This window comes from Dendrobates tinctorius, unplaced genomic scaffold (genome assembly GCF_039654945.1).
Source record: "Dendrobates tinctorius isolate UK_male_01 unplaced genomic scaffold, ASM3965494v1 ptg000082l, whole genome shotgun sequence".
NCBI classification, from domain to species: Eukaryota; Metazoa; Chordata; class Amphibia; order Anura; family Dendrobatidae; genus Dendrobates; species Dendrobates tinctorius.
Window position 1 is genome coordinate 19,985,302 of NW_027361750.1, and position 15,553 is coordinate 20,000,854.

Below are 15,553 nucleotides of genomic sequence, written 5' to 3' on the forward strand. Positions count from 1 at the left end.
GGGACCCATCTTGCTTTATCAAGGAATGAAATATATTTTGAATATTAGGTTTATTTTGAAGCATATGGATTTCAAAATCACTGAGTTTACATAGTGAGTGAATCTTCATAGTTTCAGAGTATTAGAAACTATTTTGATGGTACGATACAAACAGCGCTAAGACTACATTGCAACAACAGCTGCACATGCTATTGCCAAATTCCAAATAAGAAAGCTTATTAGTTTAGATCAATGTTTCCCATAAATCCAATCTTCACAGCGCCCAACATGATTTCCTTTGTATTGTATAGGTAATGGAAGCATCATGAAGGCATCAGGAATTCTCTCACCTGTTCAACACTATGGAAATCCTGAAAACATGACCTGTTGAGGACCATGAGGACTTGAGTTTGGGAAACAATGGCTTAGATAATATACTTATCTATTTCAACCAATGTCCTTTGATATCACAGAACAATTCAATAGAAATTTGTTTCAAGATGGTGGCCTACGAAATGCTGAATGGTTGAGATGTGGGCAAAGAATGTAATAGAAACTTTGTCCCATTCATATCCTGTTACCTTCCAGCCTTATCCATCTCTGCTGGTAGGGGTTGACACAGCTGACCTAATTATTGGGCATCATGTTTGCACCCAGCTCATTATTCTATTAACAAACCACTCTGTCCTACTGTTTCTCAGGAAATGCTCTACCTCAGTATCTACTGGGCTTCTCTTTCATTGTAGCCTGTGTTACTGTCCAGCTGATTATAGTTTTAATTATATCCTGTTTTATGAACAATGATAGGGTTGGTCAGATATGTCTTCCTCTATGACTCGATATAGATATCTATTCTCTGTCAACTCTCTCCACCAGACAGCAGCTACTCAATGCACGGGCCTTTGCATGGAAACCCAGATTTCCATACAGAGGTGAAAGGATGAAAACAGAAGTAGTCCCTGGAACCTACAGTATAAAGCAGAGTAGTGAGGCTATATAGATAAAATTTAACTTTTATTAACCATTGATATAAAAGACAAATCTAAAGTTACCTAAAAGGTACAAAGACAATCACAAACAATACATAAAGATCAAACAACAGTCTACTGGACTGGTCTCTCAACCGTGGTCCCATTTTATCCAGGTAATCTAGACCTTCCTTAATAACACTATAGTCTCGCTTTTGAATACTACACCAATGCTACACCATAGCGTGAGATCGACTAATTCTCAGCCCACACCTGATGTAGCATATGTTATGGATGTGAATCACAATGATCACAAGGATAAACATATATAGTGAAGCTGCTAGTGATTTTATACAAACCTCTTGTAGTGAAGATTACAGAAATATCCCTATATGGTCCATTGTATTATCAACTATACAAGCAGACCATGTTATTATTAAGAGTGTTACCGTTGCTATATCAGTGAGTGCCAAGCCCTAGAATTAGGGAGGACAGGAAGATGTGCAAGAGATTCTATACTTTATATGATTTCCCAAGCCGCATGTGTGTGATGTACCTATGCGTGATATAACCTATGCGTGATGTAACCCGAGTCTAACTACCCAGATAAAATAGGACTACTATTGAGAGACTGTTTATACTGGTTGAGTAGGCTGTTGTTTGAGGTTTATGTATTGTTTGTGATTGTCTTTGTACCTTGTAGGTAATTTGATATGTCTTTTATAAGAATATTTAATAAAAGTTAAATTTTAGTTATGTAGCCTCACTATTTTGCTGATTTATACTTACCTGTGAGTAGTTAGCACACAGACTGTTCATGGAAACTTTCTTAAAAGCTCCTAGATTTCCACCTCCAGTCAATTATGGCCAGCTTTAATATATTTGAATAAGGGATTTCATTATCCGTAAGTATAACACTATGGACAACCTCTATGCAAAGCCTCTTATATTTATTAATACGTTAACTAGTACGCTAACTAATTTGTTGGTAATTGTTTTGTTTCATTATGTATTATTGATGAGCTCACGTAAATCCTGATTTCTCCAGAGACTACTTGATTAATCTGTTGAATAATCTTGTGTAAGACACTGAATTACATTGGAAGACATAAAACCCAAACATTGTGGTTTGTGTTTTTTACAATACTTTATTCATACTAGACAATGTTGAATATATCCAGGAGTTTACTGGAAACAATATCAGCACCATTAATCTCCCTATTTTTGTAGCCTATAGACTTAGTTTATTAAAGAGCAGTTTAGGCCATTGTAAACCATTGTAAAAACAAATAAGTAAGTTTTAGATGACATATTTGCTGTTAAAGTTGTAATTTCACTAGAACAATTTAATTAAAGGGCATTAATACTAGAATATCTTGTCATTCTACAAGTTTTTATGAAAAAAATACATTAGAAATTGAAAATAGAAGCAATTGTTTCTTTTAAATCATAATAGTATAAAGCAGCAGTTGTGCAAGATGTTTTTTCCTATAGTAACTATTACTGGCCACAATGAATAGCGTTACTGGCCACAATGAATAGTGTTACTGGTCACAAAGAATACTGTTACTGGCCACAATGAATAGTGCATAGTTAGTCCAACAAATTCATTACTTGCCCTATTTGTTAGTTGACCCTATATCAATAATTTAGCAATGTTTACGAAGTATTGATAGTATTCTACATAAATGTCTATTTAGTGGTGTCCAAACACTGGGATCACCACAAAGTCCTAAAAAAAAGCTGTCGCTGTTCCCAGGAATTATGCTAGTGAGATTAATTTAAAAGTAAAAAGCAGTAATTAACCTTAGACATATTTCATTCTCACAATTATAGATGTCTGAAAATCAATCCTTAATGAACCCTGAAATGGTTTTTTTGGTGGGCCATAGATGGGAAAATCTGATCATCTTTATAGCTTTCCAAGCTTTATGAGACACAAGGAGGGGTATTTTGCTCACTCCTCCAGCCTACTAACATTTGACTCCCCCCCACACACACAATTACAAAAATATGGTTTAAGCCTTAGATAGGCAACCAGTACATCAAGATTTTGTGATTGATTTCTCTGATAGTTTCTGAATCACAATCTCCTAAGCTGGACATTCCCTAGAGATTTCAGTTGTTTTAACAGACTTGTCTTTCTGGTTGATAATGCTATACTGTAAGTCAAAATCACAAAATAGCAAGCAGGATTCCATTAATTGGGCTCAGATGTGTTGTTTGGCATAAACAAATTTACAGTAGTGCTCTTCTGTCATTCGCACATACTCGACTTCTCAAAGACCTCTCTCTTGGAGCCAATAGAGGTTTAAGGTCATGGCTGAGCATGTCAATAAACTGCTTGTAACTGCTCAACTTCTTATAGAAGTCAGTGGAGTTCATAGAAGTCCAATAATTCACTGAAAAGGACATCATATCTAAACAAATTAAAGAAAAAGAAGCCATAAATACTAATACCTGGTCAGACCGAGGTAGCACATGTGCAAATCACTGAGGAACAACCACTCATGTATGTATCAACCATGTGGGGGGGTAGTTGCTTAGTATTCTAGAAGCACATGGATGAGACTGGTATAAAGTGCCAATCGCACATAGTAGGGTAGTCCACCATGCCAGCTTACAAGCTATTAGCGACACCTATAGCATTAGATCAGATGGGCTGCCCAGCACTATGTAAGTGCACCCAACAAGGTCAAACCATCCTATTTTTCCCCATCAACACCAAAAGGACAAGGTTACATCCTGCAAATATTAGAAAAGGTTTAAGTTGATATTTTGGCCAAGATACACAAGCTCGTAACTTGCTTCAAGGATCTTCATTGTCTTGTTCTCTGTAATGAAGAAATCCCAGCACTCACTTTCAGTTCTTCATTACATATAGCTCATTTCCACATGCACCAATATGAATTGAGCGCCGATCGCTATTTGGATTTTCTTGCTAACTAAAATTAAGAGCAATTCCCTGAATAGGACATTTGCACCTTTGCAATCCCCACCTAAAATCATGGGGCTTGTCTGCATCTTGCTGTATATTTGGCATTGAGAGCAGGTATTGCTAAGTATGACCCCTGTGTATTTGCGGTTGCATGCATATACCTCTATGAGATCAGTTGCCTTCAGTGGAGCCTACAAAAATCCAAAGAATACCAAGAATGCGCAAATCAAAGAACACTTCCACAAGAACATATCAGTACATTGGCTTTCAAATGAAATCCTGAATTTTCTCCAGTGCCTAAAATTATGTCTTTATCTCACAAATGGTGTATTTTAATTGAATTAAATCATAAGACAGTTTTTAAAAGGATTTTACTAAAGCCATTTTTTGTAAAGGCAAATTTTATAAAAGTATTTTCTGTTTATTTTCTAAGAAATTTGTATTACTTTCAGATTTAGCTGGTGTAGAAAGATATATCAGGAGTTTCAGAAGGAAATGTGAACTCGTTTTCCATATCGAGTGCTGTCTCTTAAAATGTATATATTTCAAGCTTCATGATAATATGTCTTTAAATTAGCTTTGTATCCTTTGTAGATTTCACAATCATATTAGAAAAGGCATAAGGGAGACTTCCAAACCACTCTTCAAAATTGCCTGTTTAATAAAACAAGATTCTGTAAGCTTATTATTAGACACCTGAGATCACTTGAGCTGCCCCCATTCTGGACCATGTAGAGTACGTTTCTTGAGTGCTTCATAAGCACAATATTTTTAATGTATGAAGCAAAACAAATAGCTTGTGTTTGTTCATTTATCACATAAAACTTAATTATTTCATTCATCATAAGCATGGCCCAATTGAAAAATTGACTTTATATGGGCTGGAGGGAACATGCTACAAGACCCTGATTTTATAATAGTTAATGTGCCTATAGAATTTCATTTTAGTGTACATTAAATGGATAAAATTGGCTGCTGGATTTGCCTTACTTCTAAACGTGTTTCCTATTCTGTTTCTGTTTCAGGCAATAATTTGATAAGATTTGGCATCCAGGGTTAGTGCACATGGTGCAGATTCTGCGGATTTTCTGCATGGATATTTTTTCTTTAATGGAAGAAGCTAGGGCATAATGTGATTTTTTTCATTTATAAATGCTGCATGAGAATAAACTTTTATCTGAATAGTGCTATTGTTTAACATTAGTCTGTCTGCTGTCTGTGTGTTATCCAACTGGATAATACAGATGACATAAGCAAAATATTCTCATCTTAACTTATTTTTATATGCAACTGACTCTTAGCTGGTGGGAGGAGACTGGCTGCTATGATGTCTCCCATACACAGCACAGCACACACAGAGAAATTCTTGATCTTCATTTCCTAGTTAGTATACAAACAGAAGCATACACAGAGGAATTCTTGATATCTTCATTTCCTAGCTAGCATACAAACAAAAGCAGCAGCATGAGACAGATTGTACCGCAGTACTGAGTAATGAGCAGTGTACATGTGAGTTCAGCTCTGGCATGAGGTAACAGACTTGTTAGAAAGCTCAGCATGATCTTTCTGTGACTCCCTCTACTTACGTTCTAATTTTGCTTCTCACTCTTGCTCCCTTCTCCCCTCTTTATAGAGTTCAATATGCTATATAATCTATGTTATATAATAGAGACTAGTGATGAGCGAACCCATGGAAGTTTGAGTTCGGTTGAACTTGAGTTAAAAGTTCAGTTCAGGCCCAAACTTGAGCCCGAACCTGAAATCATTGCATGTCAATGGAGACCCGAACTTTGGTGCTGTAAAATGGTTGCAGCAAGGGTTTTGGGGTTGCAAAAGGAAGCAAAATAGGGGTATCCATAAAGTTTCCCAGCCTATTGATAATAGCTCACAGCTGTCTTCCTAGCCCTTACTGATAATGAAAAAGGAGGGAAGCCCAAAAAATGATGTGGGGTCCACCCTACTTTTAATAACCAGCAAAAGCTAAACAAACAGCTACAGGTTTATTTTAATAGGCTGAGAAGGGGCCATAAGTATTGACCCCCTCCTAGCCTAATAATACCAGCCCTCAGTCACTCCCAAAATGGTGGTGCATCCGTTAGATGTGGCAACTTTGGCACTTAGCCTTGGCTCTTCCAACTTGCCCTGGTTTGTTGGCAAGTAGGGTAATAGTTTATGGGGTTGATGTCAGCTGTGTAATGTCCACTGACATAAAGCCCAATGGTTAGTAATGGAAAAGTGTCTAACCTATGGGGTTAGTAATGTGGGTGTTTCATAGCCACTTCTGCATTACTAACTTCTGGGCTTGATGTCAGCAGACTTTATACAGCTGACATCAACCCCATAAACTATTTCCTCACTTTCCAATGCACCAGGGCAAAGCGGAAAGAGCCAAGGTTAAGAGCTGGAATTGTCACATCAAATAGATGTGCCATTTCTAGAGTGGCTGAGGGCTGGTGTTGTTAGGCTGTATACATGGTCCCTTACCAACCTATTAGTATCAGACTGCTGCTGTCTGCTTTGCCTTAGCAGGTTATTAAAAATAGGGGGACCCCACGTCATTTTTTTTTGGGTCCACCCTATTTTTAATTACCGGCTAAAGCAAATCAGGCAGCTCCAGACTGATTTTAACAGGCTGGGCAGCTCCATGGATATTGGCCTTTTCCCAGTCTATAGAAATACCAGCCCCCAGCTGTCTGTTTTCCCTTAGCTGGTTTTAAAAAGGAAGGGGACCACACATCATTTTTTAAATTATTTATTTATTTTAACTGTTTGACCAATCATATCCATGCCATTACTTGACATGGCTATGAAGGAGCCAGATGTGCCCACGGCCTTAAAGTTTGTTGAACGGCTATGCTGCAGCCTTTTTAACAAGCTTTACTAGACTTCCGAACCTGAACAGGATTCTGGACATACAGTTAGAAATCTGTGTTTGGAGTCCGGTACTATATGTCTGGTACACACCCTGAACTTTCCAGTTTGGGTTCGCTCATCCCTAATAGAGACCTTGATAAAAGTCGAGAAAAAAGTCTGATTGAATCCAGAGAAGAAGAATGTATATATTTTGGTTTGTTAGTTTCTTCTTGATGTATAATAGATGCAGATTCTACTTGTATCATTAGCAGCAAAGCAAATTTAAAAAATTGCAAGAATAAATGGAGCGCCAACTTTTTCTTTGTTTTAAATTATCAAACAATTAGCAGCGGTAGCAAATTAATCCCACAATTAAATCAGTTTTACTTGACTCACTTGAATGAAGGAAAGCTGCATACTGTTCAAATAAATGCGTGTTTTGTCTTTTTAGTCACAATTGTACAGCAACCATTGGGAATTTCTTAATCTTCCATTGATGAAAAATAAAAAATAGATTTCTGCTGATGGCTTCTGGCAGGTGTGGCTGCAAATAATACTTAAGCAGATGGACACATAAAAATAAGTGATATCATCACTGCCGGTATGATAGCAGTACCTCAGGCAGAACATTTTCTATAAAGATGTCACCACTTCATGCATCAGTTATTCAATTTTTTTGGTGGTGTTCATGGAAAACACAAAAGCTCTGTACGTTTTCCCAGGCTTTCTGTTACAATAGTGACTAAGCACATTGAAGGTTAAAGAGTTTCATTTCATGTTTGTCACTTCTCTAGCAAGTCTGTGATTTGTTTCGGTGAACAAAGGCTGAGAAGAAACTTGACAGATATCCACTGGGAATGCAATTGAGATCACTTTGTGAAAAAAAGTTTTGATTAAGGATAGAGATGGCAAGGAATTGTGAGAAAGTGTGGATATGCTCTCCTCTAATGTACATACAACCATCTGTATGGCATTTCATTTGATGGAATGTGCCTTTTTCAACAATTTTAATACAAGGGATCACACCAAACATGATGACCTAAGGCAGTAAAGTAATCAATTTGATAGGAGTGTCGCTCAAAATAGCAGCACACCGATAAAATGCTACCATGGCTGTTAATGTAGAACATAGGTCTTGCTTCTAGTGTTGCGTAACACTTATCCCAATCTAAAATTGACCTGTTGATAAAATTAATCTCTAAAAATTACAGTCTATAATTGTAAAAGTGAAGTGTAAAAAATGGCCCCATTCCAGTGCTATATGCCTATACGCTTCTACCAACTTCATTCAAAATCCACAAGTCAAAACTTGTTCCATGCATAATACAGAGTTATTGGAGCTCTATAGTATGTGTGACTGTTAAGGTTTTGTGCATGTGCTTTTTTTTAAGTTTCTCATTTATATAGTGCCATTAATTCCTCATCACTTTGCAGACATTATTGGCACTGTCCCCATTGGGGTTCACAATCTAAATTCCCTCCCAGTATGTCTTTGGAATGTGGAAGAAACCCAGAGGAAACCCAAACAAACACGGGGAGAACATGTAAACTCCTGGAAGATGTTGTCCTTAATGGGAAATGAGTCCATTATTCCAGTGCTACAATGATAGCCACTGAACCACCTTGCTGCCCATGTGCATCCTACCTAACCCTTGCCAAACCTTTGTAATATAAGCCATACAAGCCATCTGGTTTTAAGTCATATTCCAAAACTTTCCATTGGGTCCTCATTAGCAGATATTTGAGGCTAGAAGAATAGAGAATGTTGGATTCCCATGCTTATAAATGAGTTGGGTGGAAAAAGTTGTTAGCTGATAACGGTATATAAGACCGTCATAACGCCATCATTTTTACAAAATTACATGTCGTTAGGATTGTTGTGGCTTTCATGTAATATCAGTATTCTAATTTATAGCTGGACACAAAATGCTTTCATTGGGCCAGTAAAAATAAAAAAAAAATTACTATCATATCTGACTAAATTATATCTTTGTTTGCTATCAGTACAGACCCAATTGGACAAAAAAAATTGTAATTGCAAATGTTAAAAATCAGAGATACATTTAGAGTATGTTACCAAAATCTTTACCTCCTTCAGAGTCCTCCTGGATGGAGAAAGAAAAATGTTGTGAAGAAGAAACGGAGAGTGGTGGTCATGGGGATTCCCTGTTGAGAGGAACAGAGGCCGCTATCTGCAGACTGGATATAACTTAAAGAGAAATGTGCTGTCTTCCAGGTGCAAAAATTAAAGATGTGTCTGACAGGATATCAGGACTCTTCAGACCTACAGATGACTACCCATTCCTGCTACTACATGTGGGGACAAATGACACCGCAAGAAACGACCTGGAAACCATCTGCAGAGACTTTGAAGACTTAGGCAAGAAAGTGAAAGAACTGGGAGTGCAGGTGGTCTTCTCTTCCATCCTCCCAGTGGATGGCCATGGAACAAGGAAGTGGAATAAGATTCTGCAGGTGAACAACTGGCTACGTTGATGGTGCCGTCAGCAACAATTTGGATTTCTGGATCACGGAGTGAATTACCTTTACGATGGACTACTTGCTAGAGATGGGTTGCACCTTACGAAGACTGGAAAACATGTATTTGGAAGTCGCCTTGCTACACTTGTAAGGAGAGCTTTAAACTAGAACAACATGGGAAGGGAAGCAAAAGACCAGAAAAAGCCATACACCTAACAAATGCTATTGAGAACTCTGCTATTAGAAGTGGAAAGGAAGAACAAAGACAAAAGAATCTAATTAATAAAAATATTGGAGAAAGAGAAACCAATCACAAACTAAAATGTTTCTATACTAATGCACAAAGCATGGGCAACAAACAAGGAGAATTGGAACTACTAACACAGGAAAAGAAATATGATGTCATTGGAATCACTGAAACTTGGTGGGACAATACACATGATTGGAATACAAGACTAGAAGGATACAACTTATTTGCAAGAAACAGACTTGATAAACGAGGAGGAGGTGTTGCATTGTATGTTAGAAATGCGTATATCTGCACAGAGATTGAAGCTTCAGAGACTGGGAGTTCTGTGGAAACTGTTTGGGTAAGAATACAAGGACAGAACAATGGAAAGGACACCATTGTAGGCATTTACTACAGGCCGCCTGTGCAAGCTGAAGATATGGATGAACTCTTTATGCATCAAATGGCCAAGTTCTCCAAAAAATATGACATAGTTGTCATGGGAGATTTCAACTATCCAGACATTTGTTGGGAATCTCTCTCAGGCAAAACTAACAGGTCAAGGAAATTCTTATCCTCTCTTGCTGACAACCTTATCTTCCAAAAGGTAGGGGAGAAAACAAGGGGAACTGCTACCTTGGATCTAATCCTTATAAACAGGGAGGAAATGGTTGAGTTGGTAAAAGTGGCTGGGACCCTAGGATGTAGCAACCATGCTATTTTAGAATTTTGGATAACTAGAGGAGGAAGACCTGTGAAGACTCAGACATCAAGGTTAGATTTCAGAAAGGCAGATTTTAAGGGATTCAGAAAGAGAATTGGAGGGATCCAATGGCTGGATATCCTTAAAGACATAAATGTCCAGGAAGGATGGGAAATCTTGAAAAATGAAATTCTCAAAGCACAATTATTAACAATTCCAAAAAGAGGGAAGAATAGGAATTATTTAAGGAAGCCAGGATGGATGAACAAAGAACTTAAGCACATGCTAAAAAGGAAGAAAAAAATGTTTATAAAATGGAAAGAGGGAGGCATATCGAAAGAAGAATATAATGCTGTCTGCAGAACCTGCAGGGCACAAATCAGATTACTAAAGCTGAAAATGAATTGAGGCTTGCAAGAGATGTCAAAAGCAATAAAGGATTTTGGGGATATGTCAAAAGTAAAAGACAAGTCAAAGATGCTATAGGATTTTTACAGGATGAAAATGATGAAATGGTAAGACAGGATGTTGAGAAGGCCGAACTTTTAAATTCCTATTTTGCATCTGTTTTCTCTCAGAAAGGAAATGTAACACCAACTGTTCTTCACTGTTCTATTAAGGGAATAGAAGAATCCAGGATATCTATAAAAAGAAAGATAGTGAGGAAACACTTAGCTAACCTAAATGAATTCAAGTCTCCAGGTCCAGATGAATTACACCCCAGAGTACTGAAGGAGATAGCAGAAGAAATTTTTGAACCCCTCTCCATAATCTTTGAAAATTCTTGGAGAACAGGAGAATTCCCAGAAGACTGGAGAAGAGCAAATGTTGTTCCTATCTTCAAAAAGGGGAAGAAGGTGGACCCAGGCAACTATAGGCCGGTGAGTCTGACTTCTATACCAGGAAAGATCTTTGAACAAATTATTAAACAACATGTATGTCAGTACCTGGATAAGAATGAAGTGATTAAACAGAGTCAGCATGGGTTTGTAACTAATAAGTCATGTCAGACTAACTTAATTTCCTTCTATGATGAAATCACTGATTGGGTGGATCAAGGAAATGCTGTAGATATAGTATATCTTGACTTCAGCAAAGCATTTGACAAAGTATCTCATACAATCCTTATTGAAAAAATGACTAAGTATGGAATGGACAAGGCAACTGTTAGGTGGATTCATAACTGGCTTAGTGATCGGACCCAGAGAGTGGTCGTAAATGGCTGCACATCCAGTTGGAAGAATGTCTCAAGTGGGGTACCACAGGGCTCTGTCCTGGGCCCTGTATTGTTCAACATCTTTATCAACGATTTAGATGAAGGAATTGAGGGTAAACTGATTAAATTTGCTGATGACACAAAGCTAGGAGGGATAGCTAATACTAGAGAAGAGAGAGAGAGGATGCAAAAAGATATAAATAAACTGGAGAAGTGGGCAGCAACTAACAGAATGGTTTTTGACAGGGAAAAATGCAAAGTACTACATCTGGGCAATAAAAATGAAAAAAGCATATACAGAATGGGAGGAATAGGCCTAAGCAACAGCACATGTGAAAAAGACTTGGGTATACTAATAGATCACAGACTGAATATGAGTCAACAGTGTGATGCAGCAGCAAAAAAGGCAACTGCAATTCTAGGATGTATTAACAGAAGCATACAGTCTAGATCACATGAAGTCATTATTTCCCTCTACTCCTCTTTGGTCAGACCTTATCTGGAATATTGTGTCCAGTTTTGGGCATCACATTTTAAAAAAGACATCAACAAACTGGAGCAAGTTCAGAAAAGAGCAACCAGAATGGTGACCGGTCTGCAAACCCTGTCTTATGAGGAAAGGTTGCAGGATTTGGGATTGTTTAGTTTGCAAAAGAGAAGACTGAGAGGAGACTTAATAGCTGTCTACAAATATCTAAAGGGCTGTCACATTGTAGAAGGATCAACTTTATTCTCATTTGAACAAGCAAAGACTAGAAGCAATGGGATGAAACTGAATGGGAGGAGACACAGATTAGATATTAGAAAAACTTTTTGACAGTTAGAGTGATCAATGAGTGGAACAAGCTGCCACGAGAAGTGGTGAGTTCTCCTTCAATGGAAGTCTTCAAACAGAGGCTGGACAGACATCTGACTGGGATGATTTAGCGAATCCTGCTTTGAGCAGGGAGTTGGACCAGATGGCCCAGGAGGTCCCTTCCAACTCTACGATTCTATGATTCTATGAATGTAAATATTTTACCCTAGGAAGGGTCAAATTGGTTTCTAATTCAAATATTTAAAACGTCACATTTTTTGATGAACACTTCAAAAAGTTTTAAGTTCCACATCCTCACCACTTCTGCATGGGCTTCAAGATAGTATGCATATACAGTACATATATATATATATATATTTTATTTGCTTTTCTTTCTGAAAATTGTGAAAAAAAATCACAAAGAAAAAACTTACTTAAATACATACTGAAATTTAGAAACATGCTGTAATTTTGGTGTGATTACAAAAATAATTCCAACAATATTCTATATGCACCAAGTAAAGCATCCAAAAACCTTAAACAATTAACAATGTTGGCAGGGGTCAAGAGCTGGAGTCAAAAATTATTTCCCAAGACAGTAATCTTAAACACATAAAAGACATCTTACCACTCTACATCTCTAATAATAAATGCGCTAAGCAGCTTCCGTCCGGTTGTAACGCAGCTTCTGTCCGGTTGTAACTTGGTGGTGTCGCATCCAGACAGAAGCTGCCTTTGGTGGTAGCACTGTGCCTCTTCTGCCCCCCGCACACTCCCCGACACCATATACCTTCCTAACACACACCTTCCTCACCATGCCAGCCGTCACCACACACTTCTTGCCATGTTAATCGACACACACTCCTCCTCAATACACACACCTCCTCAACACACACTCCTCTCACCTTTCACCATCTCCACTCACGTCCCCCCCTCTTTCACTCCACATACGACCCTTTCTCTCACTCCGTCTCTCATACTCACGCCGTCAACGCCGCTGCTCCACGATCGCCGTCGGCATCGGCACGATCCCCGACATCTTCTTCCGCCGGCGCCATCCTGGATCCAGACGTTGTCCACGCCGGCGACATGTTCTTGCGGTGACGCCATCTTGGATCGGCGAAATCCCGCGATACTCAAGATGGCGTCGGCAAAATCTCGCGAGATTTCGCCGATGCCATCTTGGATCCCGCGGAATTCCGTCATTTACCTCACGCCGACTTGCTGTGCGGAAGTGTTGCCTTGCTCCTCTGCCTGTTCACTGCCGGTGTCTAATTAAAGGGCCAATTTGCCTCTACCACTTCATAACTACTGCTGGGCAATTACAGGGCCAATTTTGCCTCGACTAGGAGGACACCAGTTTCTTCAAACATTAAGCATAACTACAGGAGGACCCCTCCTGCATGATTACACCAGTTAATAAGTCATTTATCTCACGCCATTTATATGCCCTGTTTTGCTGTACCCCACTTCTATAAGAAGACTATATAAGTACTTTAAGTATCTGTTTACACTACAATACTCCAGGACGCCTTCTTCACTGCCAGATAACTGCCAAATAGACTCCTTTACCTGTGCCAATATGATTTCAACTACATAGCTAACACATACCTACATAACTTATGTAATAATAATTATTTTTGTATTTTTTTATAGAGTACTATTATTTCAATAGCACTTTACATACGTCAGTAATACTGTCCCTCTTGAGTCTCACTATGTAAATATCCTATCCACATAAAAACATAGGTGTGATACCTTTACACATATTTCTCAATATTACTGTAACACACATTAAGTATAAGAGGGGAGATGTGTATCATCAAAATTCTTTCATTTGGTGATATGAACCTGGATGTCAAGGTCCAGCATCATATTTGCTGCTGAGATATGTTATTTCCTCTTTTAACAGGGCTGGGTTTTTGTGAACATCTAAAGAGATAGGCGGGATGGCTGTTCAACACTTCTCCTCAAGGTGTGCTGCTCACAGTGCCGCACAACACATGGTCAGCACTACATCACTATCCTCCCGATGCGATAGCATCGGGCCTTAATCTAGTTGCTACATAAAAACCCTCCCGAAGCCTCCCTGTACAAGCAGGAATTTTCTTTTCTTAACCACAAATGTTGAAAATATACGTGACATGGTAGAGCAATGAGATGTGGGTTTTTTATGATTAAAAAAAAGCATCAAAACCAGGTATAAAAATGATTCGTAAGTACCCCTATAATGCATTTAGTAAAAGAAAACTGCGAAGTGTGAACAGGCCATTTCTCTGGAAATGATGACATAAATTCCAAGGCCTTACCCTAAAACCTCTTCATTCTTTTTTGTTCTTATTAAGCCAAGACGTGTTTCATGGATGAATGGAGTGGAGCGCTAAATAAATGTTCTCTCCCCTCACTGTAATGTTGCATGACACTCCTATTTATTTGATTTACAAATCAGTATTAAGAAATACATTGTTTTAATAAGATAAGACAGAGGAATACATCATTATGCATTTTGTAACTAATCCACTATTTGCCTTCTCCCATGAGAAACTATGCAATTTATTTAGCAGTTCATTAGGCCCAGCAGCAATATCTATACATGGTACACACACACTGATCTATTTTGTTTGGTAACAGATTGTGGATGAAAGGAAACCATTAATTTATTACTTGCTTGCTATAATTACTACGGCACTAATTACGGCAAATCACTGACATGCCAGTTGAATGAGTGTCACAGCGTCGTACGACAATGCAACCTGAAAAATTACTTTTTTTATGCGAAATCGTCAACTCTTATATAGGGAGATTTTATTATTTTTTTATTGTTAGCCTATTAGATGTTGAAATTGTTTATTATTGCTAAACCTTTGCTGATATTTTATTTTGCAGTTTGACGGTGATAACATGTACATGAGTATGTCGGAGCCAAACCAGGACTACGTGCCAGCAAGCCAGGTGGGTTAATTAATCTTCTATGCCTTGTTTCAAATTGTAATTAAACAAATTCAAAGAGCTGCATTGCAAATGAGTGGCACTATCCATAACTGCCGCAATCAAGAATTATCATAATTTATCAACAAAGCATTTAAGCCTTTTTTGCCACTTAATGAGATGGGGTTGATAAAAAAAATTAAAAAACAAAAAAATTAAAAAATACACACAACACGCTGCTGGCGTTTGCTGAGAAATATTACCTTGTTCGCTCTCCAGCGTGTAAGCAGCTGTTTTACCAGCATGATCCTTCTTAAACAGTTGTTTTTACCTTTAGGAATAAACTCTTTACAGGTGCCGCTTATTTGGATTTGTAACTGCAGACTAGCTAATCATTTTAAGCTGCTCATGTCACTGAATGTTTTAATTAGAGATGAGGAACAAGCTGAGATCCAGCATATA

The 15,553-nt window shown here is 38.1% G+C and overlaps 1 protein-coding gene across 3 annotated transcripts in view; it reads left to right on the forward strand.

The window, feature by feature from the left end:
• Positions 1-15,553, forward strand: part of TOX (thymocyte selection associated high mobility group box) — a 342,737-nt gene that overhangs the window by 158,494 nt on the left and 168,690 nt on the right. For all 3 annotated transcript variants that reach the window (XM_073583952.1, XM_073583953.1, XM_073583955.1), the window contains one exon: positions 15,050-15,115. In XM_073583952.1, coding sequence (XP_073440053.1) covers positions 15,050-15,115 — 66 coding nt within the window. The remainder of the gene's footprint in view (positions 1-15,049; positions 15,116-15,553) is intronic.